General features: G+C 39.2%; 1 protein-coding gene across 3 annotated transcripts in view; it reads right to left on the bottom strand.

The window, feature by feature from the left end:
• SEC23A (SEC23 homolog A, COPII coat complex component) overlaps positions 1 to 16,090 on the bottom strand; it is a 30,896-nt gene that overhangs the window by 14,050 nt on the left and 756 nt on the right. The window contains exons 2-12 of one of the 3 annotated variants that reach the window (XM_056346485.1): positions 15,263 to 15,467; positions 10,372 to 10,613; positions 8,451 to 8,508; positions 8,097 to 8,183; positions 6,784 to 7,020; positions 6,605 to 6,684; positions 5,527 to 5,671; positions 5,031 to 5,189; positions 4,087 to 4,202; positions 1,892 to 2,015; positions 704 to 784 (exon numbers count right to left, since the gene is read on the bottom strand). In XM_056346485.1, the coding sequence (XP_056202460.1) occupies positions 704 to 784; positions 1,892 to 2,015; positions 4,087 to 4,202; positions 5,031 to 5,189; positions 5,527 to 5,671; positions 6,605 to 6,684; positions 6,784 to 7,020; positions 8,097 to 8,183; positions 8,451 to 8,508; positions 10,372 to 10,592 (1,308 nt within the window). In that variant the 5' untranslated portion in view covers positions 10,593 to 10,613; positions 15,263 to 15,467. Of the gene's footprint in view, positions 1 to 703; positions 785 to 1,891; positions 2,016 to 4,086; positions 4,203 to 5,030; positions 5,190 to 5,526; positions 5,672 to 6,604; positions 6,685 to 6,783; positions 7,021 to 8,096; positions 8,184 to 8,450; positions 8,509 to 10,371; positions 10,614 to 14,856; positions 15,039 to 15,087; positions 15,213 to 15,262; positions 15,468 to 16,090 lie in introns of those variants that run through there. The other 2 variants (XM_056346486.1, XM_056346484.1) reach the window with 2 other exon arrangements.

Raw genomic sequence — 16,090 nt, 5'->3', positions numbered from 1 at the left:
TATGCAGATCGTTAGGAAACGTAAATGTAAATGACATGTAAATGTAAGACATTTCGGTTACAGAAATTGTTTTTGATTAGTAATCAAATGCAAAATTAAGCTGTAATAGTATAATTTGATAAGAAAATAAGTGATGATTTAAGTCCGGTATGAATTTAAAGGAGTTACTTCACAAGCCGGTAAGAGCTGAATATTCTAATCAATTAATTAAATGTGCATTTTGTGAAACAGATACAGAAATGGGAAGACAGGGTCAAGATAAAGGCCATGTTTCCGTGGTCTTCTGTCTTCCTGTTCTCTCAGTCTTTCTGAACAAAGTATTTTTATGGTTCTCTTTGTATAAGAGGACATAGCTCTGTTTTTAACAATAAAGCATGCTAACTCACTTTCTACTATGTTTCTGCTACTGGTTTCTGCAATGCCAGCATGTAACTTCTCTGTAATAACTTTAAAGCAACAACACGGTGGACAAACCTAAACAAGTAACAAGGGATCTGCAAGGTCTAATACAACTTGAATCTGATCTAGCAGTGAACAGGAGCTTCTCCAAAAACAACAGCCCTTGCATGTATTTAAAATTGGTAAAAAGTAAACACTACTTGTTCCATTTACAGAAACATTTCAGCCTCTCTTCATATCCAGAGATCCTAAATTCTGTTTCTCCATGGTAGGATATTACCTTCGTTTTCAGCAGTTAACTTACATTTTCTGATACACAAGGTCCTTTAGAGTTGAGAGACACACAGGGTCCAATTGCTCCAGAAATCTTTACTTCTCTTGAAGTCTTCATATTTAAAAGAAAAAACATACATTAATATGCCACACTAGAAAGACATCAGTCTTATTTTATCATTAGTTAATGAAAATTTCAATGCATATCAGACTCTTGATACCTTTAGGAAAGGTTATACATATAAAAATGCTTGATACATTAGAGGAACTTTTCATGTGCTCACTTTCTACATGTAATTACACGTTTGCTGCACCAATTAGTACATCTGAAACAACAGCACAAAACAGAGAAAAACTGCTATTATTTACAAAGCTGAGAGCCTAGAAAGTATGTTGGATAACGTCTGTTTTCCAGCGAAGTATTTAAAATATTCACAAGATGAGATTAAAACTGAAGACTGGTAACATAAGCCTGTATATACCCCACAATGAATTTACCTCCTAAACATATTTAGCTAAAAGCAAAACCCAGTTATTTACATTCTTCCAATGCCATTTTACTGTTTGAACTGATTTGTACATCCCTATAGAACAAGGACTCCCTTTCTGCATTTTCCAGATCTTCCAACAAAATTCATAGCACACAGAAGAAAAAGAGGGTTCTATTATTTGTCCTAGCAGCAAAAACTTAATCAGAATTTTACCAAACAAGAAAACAGCCCCATATTCTTCTGCAAGGCAGGGTTGTAATATTCTGCAAGAAACATCATGGAAGACGGTACCTGAACCTAACAGCACATTCAGCTCTAAGCATCTCACAATAGCGGAGGTGAAAATGAACATTGTTAAAGTACTGCAGTTTAGAAAAATGAAAACTGTCCTGGGCTACGTAGAGAACCTGGACGTAAAACAAGAAACACTCACTACTTGGTACCAAAAATCTATGCACGCAGCATTGTGAATTTCTAACAAACATTTATTTTAGTCTCCATTTCAGCTGTCACTGAATGCAGGCTAAGAAGGAATTGACATTATACCTAACTCACATTTACAGAATCGTGGAACTGCAAAACGATAGCTAGGCAGTAACAGCTATGCCCGAGTGAACCCAAACACATCTGTTTAGGATGTTCCTGAAAATTCCTTAAAGGGCAAAGGTCCCACAGTTCATAGCCATCCTATTCCAGTGCACTAACACACTGCATTTCTGTATTCTCACCTTTATTTCTAACGTGCCACCAAATCCCATTTTAAATTGTCCTTGCATATCCTTTGTAAATACTCTCTGAAAGGTTTGTTTAAATAAAGATGTATTGAAAGAGTCTCCCATGACCATGTAGCCTCTGGACAACAACAAAAACAAAACAAACAAAACCCTTGAATTAGAATAATTATGCAACACTTTAGCACATGGGATTTATGGAAGTTTTTTTTATTAAAGACTAAAACTAGAGATAGTTGATTGTAAGGTACGTATTTGCCTTCTTAAAATGGATTTTCATTAAATTAGGTTTTTTGTAAATTAAATTAGTACTTTGTTAATGCTATGGATGAATTTTTTAGACAAGCTTCTTGCCCAATCAACATGTTAAGGTCATTGTGATTATAATATATAACAAAATCTTTCACTGGGAAAACATTGTACTGGACTTCAACACTACAAATGTTTCATAACCTTGTCATGCAAAGCCAGTTTACTTCTAATATTCAACATTAAAAACTTATTTCCACACCACTTTATTTTGTATAGTTCACTCATTATTTCAGGCTTAAATCTATGCTCAAGAATATTTATTCTGTGGATGTAACTGCAACAGTTGCTGCTTATCATGAAATACCATACAATGGATTTCGGAAATAGTAATGGAATATGTTATTTTTATTCTTAAAAAAATATTAATTACATGATACTAGTAAAATACATTAATAGCTTAAACAGGAGACCTAAAAAGTTAAAATTTAAGGTGGATACTCAAAGACAGAAGAGAATAGACACGGCAGAATCAGAAATTCCTCCCTGTGCGCAGGATCTAACCAAACAGAAAATAGGAACAACTGTAGGAGAAACAGACATACTATACATAAAGGTTAGTTTTGCTGGAAAAGCAAAAACAGGGCAAGGTGAGTCACAAGAGCAGACAGAAAGAGAAAAATTACACTGTAGTATATAGAAAAATATAGCTTGAGTTTGATGCAGAAAAGGAATAGGAGCCAAATACGCAGGTAAAGTCATAAACTTAAAGAACCTAAGCAGTGAAAACTCCCAAACTAAAGCTACACACACAACTCTGGAAAGAAGCAATCCAGCAGTGATTAGCATGGCCAAGCCGGCCTGAAACACAGCAGCCTACGTTCACCACAACCTGCGGCTGCATCTCTCATTCTTCTTGGTATGCCTAGATATGTAGCATGTGCTTAGGATCCTCTGTCATACAAAGATACTGACAGACAACTAAGGCAGCCCGTTACTCACAGAAATACCAGATATTAAACTGATAAGCAAAGATGCTTCATTTAATTTTACCTGCAGCTGGTATTGACAAAAGCAAGAAAAATGACCTTGGCAAAAAGAAACCAGACCAAATATGGAAATCTAACCTAAAAATCAAAATCAGATGAGTGTACACATTACGAGAGTAGAAGAGACTCTCAGAAAGAGAAAAAGATAGTCTTTGAAAAAATATGGAGGAACAACTGGCAGGAATTACAAAATTAATGACATGCAAGCAAGAGTCAAAAGCTTTATCAGACTGTAGATCTGTGTAACAGCAAGGGTGAGGGTATCTTCCACAGTGACGTGGAAGAAACAGGGGAGCAGTTTCACAAGAAAGACTAGAACTTGCTTTGATCATACTAAAGTGAACTGATGGCAAAACAAGACCATGTCTAAAATGTAGAACTGGATAGAGGGAGTAAAAACTCAGGACCAACAGATGAATCTGATAGTCACCTAAACAGTAGTTGAACCTATGAACAATAGGATATAGAAGGGGGACATAAGACAAAAAGATAACACAGGGTTTTGAATCACTCTGAACAGCAAGAAAAGGATGAAAAGTCCTTATCTTCACTGAAAACTGCAGCTTACATATACATACACTGAAAAACAGCACCAGTGCATAGGATAAATTGCCAGTTTAAAAGACATTTAAGCCTCAAACAGATCATATTAAAAGAAAAACAGCAAAACCCCTTCTGATTAAACACACAATTGTGGTGACAAATTTGCCAGAAGCTGAGAAATTCCAAAATTCCAGTACAAACGCAACCATCACAGTGTATCAGAGTGGGTTTGTACATTGTTTTTCTTTTTTAAGTAGCAGAATGTTTTCCTTAAGTGCTTCCTGTTAAAACAATAATAAAAAAAAAAACCCTGTATCTTCATGTACTACTTAAAAATGAATAGGCACATACCCAGTGTAGTTGGGACAACACTTCATCTCCAGAAGACCAGTCTGATCCAATGCACATGCATATATGTCAATAACATGACCATTTGTTGCAGCCCGATTAGCCAGGGCTTCAAAATGCTAAATCCAAGATGAAAATACAGTTCATAGCAATTTACGACATGAACTCTCCTCATTTTCATATTAAATCTTAAACTCTCAAAATTTCTTCTAAAACAACATTATCAGACTTTATACACATCATATTCTAATACAAGCTAAAAGGGTTTTTTTCCTGAAGTTAAAATTCAGAAGGAATTTTCAGCACTTGGGGTTTTTTTTCTGACCAGCTGAGAACCTGACTCACACTAGACAGACCAGTCGTTGCTTTTTAAACTAAAAAATGACCTTGATTTTCACTTTTTAAACTTTGCATTTTAAAGTACTAGATACAACACACAGAGTTGAATTTACCTCTCTAATCTCAAGTGTCTCTAATGACAGGTGCCTGCGACTGATCTAGTTGTTCCAGCTCCCATCATAATCAGTTAAGATGAATTCAACAGGTTTTGGATGCTGTTCACCTGCCCAGATCTACTTTTAAGATGAAATGAACTATGCCTAAACTCTGGCGCCTAACCCTCCCCCAGCTACAGAGATAGTTCTGAGCAGCTGTGTGAATTCAAAGCAGACAGCCTTACTCTAGACATACCACTTAGTCACATAAATATTTTCTGACTTAAAACTAGAGAAACACTCCAACGTGAGCTAGACAAAGTCCTAACTCAATATACTGAAATTTCCAAAGAAATTCCTGAAGACGTACCACTAGTCAGAAACAGATAAACAAAACCACACAATTCCCAGCTCTTTATACATTTGCTACTAACAGTATTTTACAGTGCCAGGCAATGTAAATGTTTACTTACTGGTAAGATGCCTAAAATAACACCCATGATCATCACTTACCTTAGTACCCTTTTTAACATATTTAGCATTGTCTTTTTCAATGTCATGCCATGATCTTATAGGTAACTTCAATTCATCTCCTACAACCATGCCAGGTCCTTGAGTAGCTGGTCCTCCAATGAACATCATTATACGTGCACCGGTGTTAGGAAAAGTGCACTGCATGAAATAAAAGACAAATAAAATCATCAGGTTTTGCTACAAACTGAACAAAAGAAATAGCTATGCAGGTATTTATGTTGATAGGATTCCAACAATAACTGCACTTTCTCCCCTCCCAAAACTTAGATCTGCCATTAATTCAAAGTCTCAATTTTGCCTCATTAAAGTGCATAAACACCTACAATTATTCTACACATCTAAGGGACGATATCCATCAGAATCATCATACAAATCTAGTATCAATTACTAAGGGTTTTACATATTGATTATGGCAGCTCTTCTGCACCTAAATGATCTATTTACATATTAGCACAACTGTAGTTAAAGCTATTACCTCAAGGAGCCCTACAGCTATAGAAAGAGCCACTCCAGAAGAACGTAAGGGCCGTTTTCCTTGCGGAACAGGCCAAGGATCCCGTTGCAGTTCACCCAAAAGATCAGTAAGATTCATATCAATTTTCTGCACTGGCTGCAAAAACCTGTAAACAAATACATGGAACTAGTTTAGATTCAAATTGTTAAATAAAAAATTTTATCAGTTGCTCACTAGCAATGTATTAGACATATAGCAGCAATGTCTATTTCCAGATTCTAGTCTGGATTCAGAACAATGCCTGTCTCACCCACATAATGCAGACTGGTACTACTACATGCACAGCATACTCAGCTCAAGAAGTTCAGCAAAGAGCTTGTAAAATAAAAACTTGTTGACTTAGCGATATCACCACTATCCAGAAAGAACCCTATCTAACCAAAAGAACACAGGAGATGATGACCTATGTATCTCAAAAAGAAACTCAAGTTTCACTACTGCAGTGAAAATCAATGACTGGAAGAAACATTAACATATACAGAATTTTTTGTGCTCTCTGCTACAGGCCGTCTATAAACACAGCTATTTATTGCAAGGCAGGGACTGCAAAACTGCCTCTCTTTTTTATAATTTCTTTCATTTCTTCTGTGTCACAGCAGAATACACAGGAGAATCACAACACCAACCTGCAACTTCCAAAGGAAAGACAGAAGGGGATGGGAGAGGAGCAGAAGAGGGAGAAAAAGGGAAGACCAAACTGGATATCCACATAAGAAAGGGGCACTAAAGTGTTAATACACTTTCCAGCATACCAACCAACAGAAGCATCATTACTTACACATCTACAGCATGCCTATGTAACTTTCTCTCAGAACATTACCAAAGCATCATCCAGATGATTTTACTATCACCCATAAAGTTTTTTATTTCCAGTACTAACTGTAGGAAACAAAAAGGCTATAACCATTAGTCTCCTGGTAAATTTGTGGCTGATCAAAAGGTTCAACTGTCAGTTGATTGTTTTCATTGTCATAAAACATAAGTTTCCAGTAAATCAGTGTAGTCAAGGTATGCTTCTTAGATGTTTTAAGCACATTACCTGTTAGATGGTGGTGGCTGCTGCACTTGAGGACCCCGACCAACTTGTGAAACAGCTACTTTTGTAAGTCCTAACATTTCCTGTAGTCAAATACATAAGATTTTATTACAAAATTTGTTTACAGACTACCTTAAGTTCTTCAGCATCATGATTTCTTTTTGGTTGCTTTTGTGCGTTACCTGAAGCTGTTTTGCAGATAGGTCCTTTGTTCCTCTGAAGACGTAACTTTTAGAAATTCCTTCACAGCCAAGCTCATGAACTTGCACCATTCGGCCAAAGGTAATGAGACCTACTAACGCAGTTGGTGGCAGAAGACTAAGTGACATTTGCATGGATTCCTTCAGAGCTTGCAAGTCTTCATCTTCCATGCATGTGTCCACAACATAAAGGAATATCAAAGGCATCTGAGGACCACGCTTTAAGAAACATAAACATAATGACATAAAAAAGCAGTATTTACAGGATCAAAAATGAAATAAAGTACATTTTGTAAAAGTTTTAATTTGAATCATACCAATAACATCAACATTCCACCTAACAGCTCCCGCTCAAGTAGTAATCTGTAACTGGGGCTAAGCGTGAACAAAACCCCTACCATAATGAACTTTGCACAAAAATGAAACACTACAGAAGAAAAAAATCCTTTCAGGATGTCATGATACTTCTGAAGCAATATAATCAGCTTTTTTTGCTCCAAGTTAACATAATAGTCATAAAGCTATTCACAATTACAAAATATTCCAACTTAATGACATTCCATCCACCTCATACTTTTACTCTAGAGTTCATCAGTTCTTTCTATGCTTTATAAACTAATTTTGCTGTACTATGAGCAAACATCTCCTTTACTTTGCATTACAAGAGTTGGCAAAAAGTAAAGTTTCTGTTCAGTCCACTCTTCACATATCTGAACACCTCACTGAAGTCTTACAAATTTTAAACCTCAAAAACAGAATTTTTGCAAATGTTTGCAATTTTGCAGTTTAGGTCCACTTTTTATTTCTATTCAAGTATCTTCTCAAAGAGAACAAATATTAAAATTCAAACACCTGAACTGAATATGTATTAGCTGTTTTCTCTAAACCAGCCAGCCCTAAAACTAACTCATAATCATTCAAATACAAACTTAAATTCAAATCATTAATAAGACATGAATCAACAATCAGTCAAATTTGAACTGAAATCGTTTGAGCAAGCAACAGCAGTAAGCAGACCCCCAGCACAAACACAAATTAAACTCCTGGTAAAGAAACAGACCCAGTAGAAGAATTGCCTCTTCTTTTTTTTTTTTTGTTAAACCAGTCTTACTAGCCATCCTTTTGTTCTTGTAAAAAGTTATTCTTTCCATTTCCAATTGATGACATAAATGTTCAGTCTACTAACAAGCACATACAGACTCACAGCCACTAAAATACAGTAAAGAAAACCAAAGGTAATTATTTTTGTATATTGCAAGGCTATAGATGTTAAAGATTTTATTTAATGATTTTACCTGTACTACATATTCAATGCTGGAGAACTGAGGCAAAAGTTCAGCTGGCTGATTCATTTCAGATATGCCAGCATAGGTAGGAGGAAACTGCAAATAAAAACATAGAAATTAAGTATAAATAAAATATTACAACTTCTAGAAAAAAAAAAAACATACATATGGACTATTTTCCTCTGCAACAGATGTTTGCTATTGCTGTCATGAAAAAAATCTCATTGCAATCTCTGAAGGTATAGCTGCACACTCACACTCTTGCTGTCAACTTCAGTTTGCAACTATAATTTGAAAAATGAGGATTTTCACTTTTAACTTATTAAAAAAATTATTTATATCCTGAATGTTTCATTTTCTTACCTGATTTCTCTGGTAACAGAAGTTGCAAGCCCAGAGTTTTGCTCGGTAATCCACCTGGCTAGAAAAATAGAGTAACAGAAGTTTATACAGTACGAACAATTCATTTTCCTCCACTGACCCTAGAATACATTTCTTCTAATTTTTCAAAACACAATGACTTTCAAAAAGCTTCCCCCTAATATACTTTCTCCTAAATACCCATTTTACAAATAAGTGTAGTCTTACACAGATACATCAGGCAAATTATTACCTTTAGGGAGGAAGAATGGTCTTCAAGGAAAAGTAGTAAACAAGAGATTTCAGAATACAGACTCAGCACCTTTATTAGAGACTTTCTGCATGGTTTGAGGCAAATTATTTTAACTCTCCCTGCTTTGTCATTTTTCTCTTTTCTCAGTCTATTAGCTGTCACAGTCTGAGACTATCCTGAATATGCATTATGCCCTAAAAAACAACAGGTTCCAACTTAAGTGAAAATAATATTTTTTCAACTGATGAGCCTATCTCCTTTCATCTACATTTTTATTAGCATTCAGATAATTAAAATAAAAAATGCAACATCTATCCTCATGTCACAAAGATGTCTTACAAAGTCCTACTCACATCTTAAGGGAAAGTGAACTTCACAAGCTCTCAATGTAAACTTCTTGCTATCACATCTTCTCCTGTCTACAAGTGCTACTGTTTTTAAAATATCATTAAATCTTTGGATAAATCCCATCATGCTGTAAAGACAACACAGCTCTACTGAGATCAAATGATCTATACTAATTTCAGGGGCTGCTGATTAACTAGCCCAATGCACTGTGCCACCTGCACCACAGGCTTCAAAAGGTCCCCCCAAACTGAGTCTCTAATCTCACCTTGTAAAAAAAAAAAAAAAAGAAAAAAAAAATCCAGTCATGAATTGCATACCTGATAGAGGAAAAAAGTACACACTGTAATGTCAGGGATCTGACAGTCCTGACTTTCCATTATTTTTCTTCCAGCCCTCAATAAAAGATAATACTTCTGAAAAAGTTAGCTTCCACTAAGTCTGACTCCCCGTGTAATTGGCCACTGTGTGTGTTTAATACTGAAACACAACTTTACACCTGCTTTGAAATCACCTTTTCTCCCAAGTAGGGACCGACAGAACTGAGTTCGTTCTACAGGATCTTTTACATCATGTCTAATCTCTCACTATTACTCAGTACCTTTCCCATGCCTATCAAACTCCACCTTAGAAATTGTTCTGTTCCTTTTCCATAATTCTGTGATTGGAATGACATATGAAACACTTCCTCTGCTTCCAACCTAAACTTATCCGTGATTAGCCCACAATCATCTGTGCTCATGCCAATACCACCTTTTAGCTTGAACAAAAGTAGGCATGAGAGAATATGAAAAGCTGATGTATTTATTTGTCTGTCTGTCTATCCATCTATCACTTCTTTCAACTTCTGTTTTGGTAAACTAAACCAGCTAGCCTGCTTTGATCTACAAATGAACTAAGGTCAGTAATAAATACAGTTTATTTCACTTGGAAATTAATATAGCAGGGCTCAATAGTTAAAAAGACAGCATAGTAACTTTCTACCCAGATAATTTTCTAGAGGCAAAGTGCAGTAGTATACTAACTCACAAAGTGTGTAGTTCCAGAAGAATAACATACCTAATCATTAGTTAAATGAAGTACATTTAAAAGACTGGTTAAGTGAAAGCTATGCTTTAAGTATATATGTTATATATCCAAATTTATATACAGAAACTTCCAAGATCTAAAAGTTTGAGCTGTATATTCAAATACACAACAGCACAATACTCATGTAAGGAGTACTTGAATTTCCACACAACAGATCTTTTGCATAGTTGAACTGGCACTATTCAATATTTTACCTTACAAACAATCTTTAGGAGTAAAAATATATATTATGTTTACCATAAGGGATTCAGAACCGCTCGACACGTGGTCCTGCTGCACAAAACTGGCTCATACTGAATAGGAGGCAAGTCTGGCCGTTCTTTCAGCGGTGTGAAGAGGGCAGCCACTGGGACTACCATTCTTGTGGCTTCAAGACGACTTGAAGGCCAAACATTCCAGCTGAATCTAACACCATCTCTGTCCTCGTTCTGCTGGATAAATTCCAGGAAGGTTGTCATGGTCAACTTCTCTGTTTATCACTAAAATAAAAATATAACCATTAGCAGAATGGTTACAATGCAAACATTCCTAATCACTAAATACTGAATGCACTTAATGACAGTCACACATTCAAACACTGTAACTCAGTTACAATCAATAAAGACTGAGTAGTACTTCTTAAACCCTAAAAGCAACACACAGAATTCCAAGGTGAAAGAAAAAGAAATTAAGGCTCCTAGGATGCAGCAACCTCTTCAAAATAACAAATATTTGACCAAGTTAAAATACACAGTGTTAAAACAGTCCATCTTCTGCACTTCCTGACTTAAGCAACAAACTTGGTCAAGAAATGTTGCAACTAAAGCAGTAATTCTAGGTTAGATCAGAGATGAGATTATGCAGCACACTGACACTATAAAAAAAAAAAAAGATGTGCTTACAGAAAAATACACACTGCTTTAGGAACTTTCACTAATGCATTTAGTTATTCATTCTGTTCATTATTCAAGAATCATTCGTTCTTGAAAACTGTTTAACTTCTTTCAAGAATCAAATAGCAAAAAATACTTCTCCTAAGTGTACTTGCTTTATGTCTTCTACTGTAACATATTTTATAAGACTTTTCTAACCATAGTTTTGATAACTCACGATGCAGCCTAAATGTAAAGGAGTAACAACACAATACTGCACAAGAGTACATTCCTACAGCAATGCTAGGAAGTAACTTTGTAAAAAATAAGCTCATGTTCCACTCCATTACTTATCAAGACGTGCCTAATTGTTTGCAATTACCATTCTGGGCACCAACCTAAGGCTTTCAAAATTTTCAGCCAGTTACTCAGAAGCTGGAATACAGACACATCTGAAAAGTTCAACAGGTACCTGGGAACATGTGGGAAATCCACCAAGCAGCACACTCCCTCCCTGCAACCCAAAGACCCTCAGCTATATACACACTGTTCGTGAATACGTGCTGCATGCTTCCCAGTACATTTCATAGTACAAATAGTACAGGTTTTTCCAGCAACTACGGTATCTAAACTCCCACTGCCTAGTAACTAAGAATTTACTTAGTCTACATGAACCACCTAAGAGATGGTCTGGGAAAATACTCCTAGGTCTCAACTTAGACTGTACGAAGTTAACACACAGCTTTTAGAAACACTGGAATCCTCCTGAACTGGGATTTAAATCAGGAGTTTCTACAAGCACACTGACCTTCTTAGTCCTGCAATTACACATGCTAAGAGTGACTCCTGGAAAACTCTCTATTCGTAAAGACCTATCTCTACTACAATTATAATGGCATTGCACCTTTCATTTCTATGACAGTTCAAAACTTTTGAAGTTCTTTTAAATCATAATTTAATGTAATGGTTTTATTCTAATGCTGGCTTTTAAGAAAACAAATTAACAACATGCATAAAACTCAGAGAAGCCCCACATTTCACAGTTAACATCACTAGGAAATAATCAACTGTCAGCATGTGATGAAAGCTACAAAAACCAGTCTCCAAATTGTTTCTATAAAAACACAGTGTGACAGGCAAACTTAACTCTATAGAGTACCTTTCTCTTAATGTCTTCCACAGGTGCTACCACTTATCTCCACATTGTAATAGAAATACTATGATAATTCATCTGCCAACATTTTAAAGGGCGTGTCACCTTACTGATACGAGAGGCAAATCTACATGTCATGGCAACTGCAACACAAGGAGCTGTATGGGACTTTGTGCATGACAGCACTTCCACCATCGCTTTTACTCAAATTGCTCCAAGGCCATCAGGCTGAAAGAGGTCACTGGGCAGAGGACAGAACTGAGCAAAACCGAAGGGAGAGACTATCTGGAAGTCATAATCAGTACAGAGGGATCAGAGACAGAAGGTAATTCAGCTAAGAGAAGAAATAGCCTGGTATTTGAAAAGGATCTAGAATTTAAGAGATTTCTCTCCTAATATATCACAATCCATCAGTGTTTTGTAAAAAGGTAAAGAAACATTGCCCCTAAAAAACAGGGTATTGATACAAGAATCTGCACGAGGCAGCCACCTCAGCTATAACCACAAACTGAATAATCTCTCCTTTTAAAATTACCTCCTTAGAAGACACAGAAAACTGCAGCTTAAAGGCTGTTTCAGCCACTCCATAGGCATCCGCTATAAAGTCCACCAACTCTATCTCCATACACTGCAACGTGAATTCCAACTCTCTCTACTGGACTTTAAAGTCTTTCCTCCACATTCTACTCTAGCTACATTTGAAAGGTTTTACGTGGACATTACTTTTACCACTCAGTTACTGCCCTCAGAGGGCATTGTACAAACACTGGTGTGCAGTGCCTAATGAAGCACACATACATACATGAAAGATATGTTGGAAATTTTTTTCTCAGTTGAATACCATTTTCTAGTAAAGCATGTATTTCCTATTCAGAAGGCAGAGCCTGCTAATAATCAAACTTTCCTCCATCTTTTCTTCCACCCTCTTCCTTTCCAGAGCCAATAATGCTTACTTATTTCATCATTCATCGGTGTGAAACTAATGGTCTGACAAGTTACGTTCAGTTTCAGTACCAGTATCAAGCTATGCAGGCACATTTTCTAGGACACGTGTGGAGATGCACCAGAGCAGCAAATTCTCCTGACCCACAAGGCTACATATCAAACTTCATACACCTGAATGCCACAAAACACATACTGCCCACCTCAGAAAACCACAAAGAAGTGATTTTTGAGACAGCTACACAGCAACAGCTCCCATGCTGGGGTGTCACTGCTTTAGCTTTGCTGCAGAATGAGACATCCAGACAAGACCAGCCATCCTTCCTGGCCTGCTTCCTCCCTCCCACTGCCAAGGCTGAATTTACCTCGCATCCCTGCACCACGGCAATTTCACTCTGTGTCACACAAAGAAGCCACACCTGAATTGCATGAAGAGTCACAGGCTGACTATATCTGCCATGAAGGCTTGATTCTCACTTAAATAACAGGATTCAGACTACAGTTAGGAATTTCTAACCATCACACATATCAAACATGTTTGATACACCATTCGGAAAGCTATCCTATAGCTGAATAAACAGCTTTGAGATGCATTACTTTGAAACAACATTATTTTGAAATGCTTCTGAAAGCAACTACAAACCATTTCTTCTATTGTAGAAGCTCCTTCTTCATCTCAGCACCTTTAAACGTTTACATGCCACATGTACATGTGTACCAATACAGAGTATCACCAAAATAATACCCACTAATCCTTAGAAGCACATAAATACAACAGGAAAACATTTCTCTCCACAGCATTTTAAGAGTTCCAGCATAGACGGTCCAAAGTCCCTCATATGGCCCTGTATTTAAACGCCACTAAAGCAGTACAGGTCACCATGCACTTCCCTTACAACAAACTTATTCTTCCGGTTTATTATGCATTAACAATCTGGTGAAATAAGACATCAATAATAAACCTTTAATTAATTTTTAATGCCAGAATCAGCATTTCAGATTCAAATTACCTCCGTTCCAAGGAAAAACTCAAATATACAAGCAGAATGACTTAGTACTTATCTAAAGCAACTGCAAGTTGTCAAATTGACAACATAAAAATTTCATTTTCACTACTCAAACACAGCCATCCTCCAAACCTGCTGTCCCAGTTTCGTTCACTGAGGACTTTTTTTTTTTTTAAACAACCAGTGTATTTAACAACCCGCCTGAATTAAAGAAAAAAAACAACACCAAAACACATGTATTCAAATGCAGCAGGGCCTGCCTAAATAAAATTTTGTGTGGCTTTACCTGCATCGCAAGGCTCCCTGCGAGGGCCTGGCAGCGGCACCAGGACGCGGACCCGGGGAGCACTTGGCACCCGGCGCGGCGGCGGCCGTTCCCCGCAGGCCCGGCCCGGTCGCCCCCGCAGAGGATGGGGCTCTCGGCGGCCGCCTCACGAGAAGGGGCGGACGCAGCGCCGGCTCGGGAGGCCGCGGAACAGCCGCCAGCGGTACCCCCAGCCCCTCCGGCGAGCAGCTTCAGCCCGCCCGGGGGGACCCCCCCCTACTGCCACGGAGGGCGGCGTGAGCGCCCGAAACCCCCCTGAGGGGAACCCCCCTCTCCCTCCAGGCCCCGCGGCCCGAGGTGCCCCCGTACCCACGCAGCGCGGGGAGCGGGGCTGCCGACCCCACGCCAGCAGAAGGACTATCCTCCCCGCGGCGCCCCCAGCCCACCCCGCCGGCCGCCTCCGGCCCCCCGCTGCCCGCCTCAGCCCCGGCCCTGCCCGCTCACCCCGCGTCCCGGCCGCCGCCGCCGCCTCTCGCTCTCGCCCGCCCGCACGCAGCCGCCCCGGCGCTGCCGACGCAGGCAACATGGCTGATGCGAGAGTCCGCGCCACGTCAAGGGGCAGAGAGCGGGGGGCGGGCTGAGCGCCGCCGCCCCCCCGCGCACCCCCAGCCCTCGGCCCGCGGTCCTGCCCGGCGCGGCGGAGGGTCCTGCTGTCAGACACCCCACAGCGCTGACCTTGGCTTCGCCGCCCGGGCGGCCCCTGCGCGGGTGTTTGCTTCCCTGTCCGGCGTTCACCTTCCCCCAGAGCGCGTTCGCCTCAGCCTCGCCCCCCGAACCGCTCCGGGAGGGAGGGCATCCCGGCCGCCGCTGGCCTTCTCTACCCCTCGGCTGCGCCGGTGCCCGCACTTACCGGAGCCGCCGCCGCCCGTGGACTCACGGCTCCGGTGGGCTTTGTTCGCTGCTGGCGAGGGGACGTTTCGGGGAAATCCTCGGGACCGAGCCAGCCCGGCTTCTGGGAGCCCTCGCGTTCACCGCGCTTGTTGCCCGTCCTCCACCACACGTCGTTATGGCAACTCCTTAATCTGGAAGATTGTTTACGTGGTTCTTTGGCCTGCCTGGGAAAAATATTGAAATTGTATTCCTAGTGGGTTTTAGCCCAAGATAATACTTCATCTGATATTAATACATATTTAGAAATACAACACATTTATTTACTATCCGCACAATAATTTACACATAGCCATAACTGTACAGTTTTGTTCAGGTTTTTTTTTTTGTGTGGTCACCTTTTCTTTTTTTCCCCCAAACCCAAGTTACAGTGATGCTTAGGTTTCACGGCACCTCAGAATCGTTTTAAACAAGCCTGCCACAAAAGGCTAAACCTGTCACTTCTGCCTTTCCCGAGATAACCTCAGTGCCACCAACCCGGACATGGAGGTGGCCTGAAAAATATTCTACGGAGTACCACGTCCTCCTTCACTGCAACTCTGGAAACATGCCATGACCACCAACCAAATATAAATGACTAAAACATTCTTATCCTCTCTTCTTATGCGTGAAATGCAATTACAATAGAATTTCTATGTCATTACTATCTAGTATTGTTTGCCAGTCTTCAGTCTAAAAACCAGCTGGTAAACAACAGTAGAACTTAAAGGGAAGGGTTTCAAATTTCCACGTCCACAAATCTCACTGCCAGTTGTGGGAGTATTAAGCAGGAGCTTGCCAAGTACATGTA

Source organism: Falco biarmicus, chromosome 7, assembly GCF_023638135.1.
Source record: "Falco biarmicus isolate bFalBia1 chromosome 7, bFalBia1.pri, whole genome shotgun sequence".
NCBI classification, from domain to species: Eukaryota; Metazoa; Chordata; class Aves; order Falconiformes; family Falconidae; genus Falco; species Falco biarmicus.
Note: the sequence above shows the minus strand (reverse complement) of the source record. Positions and strands in the feature narration are given on the sequence as shown.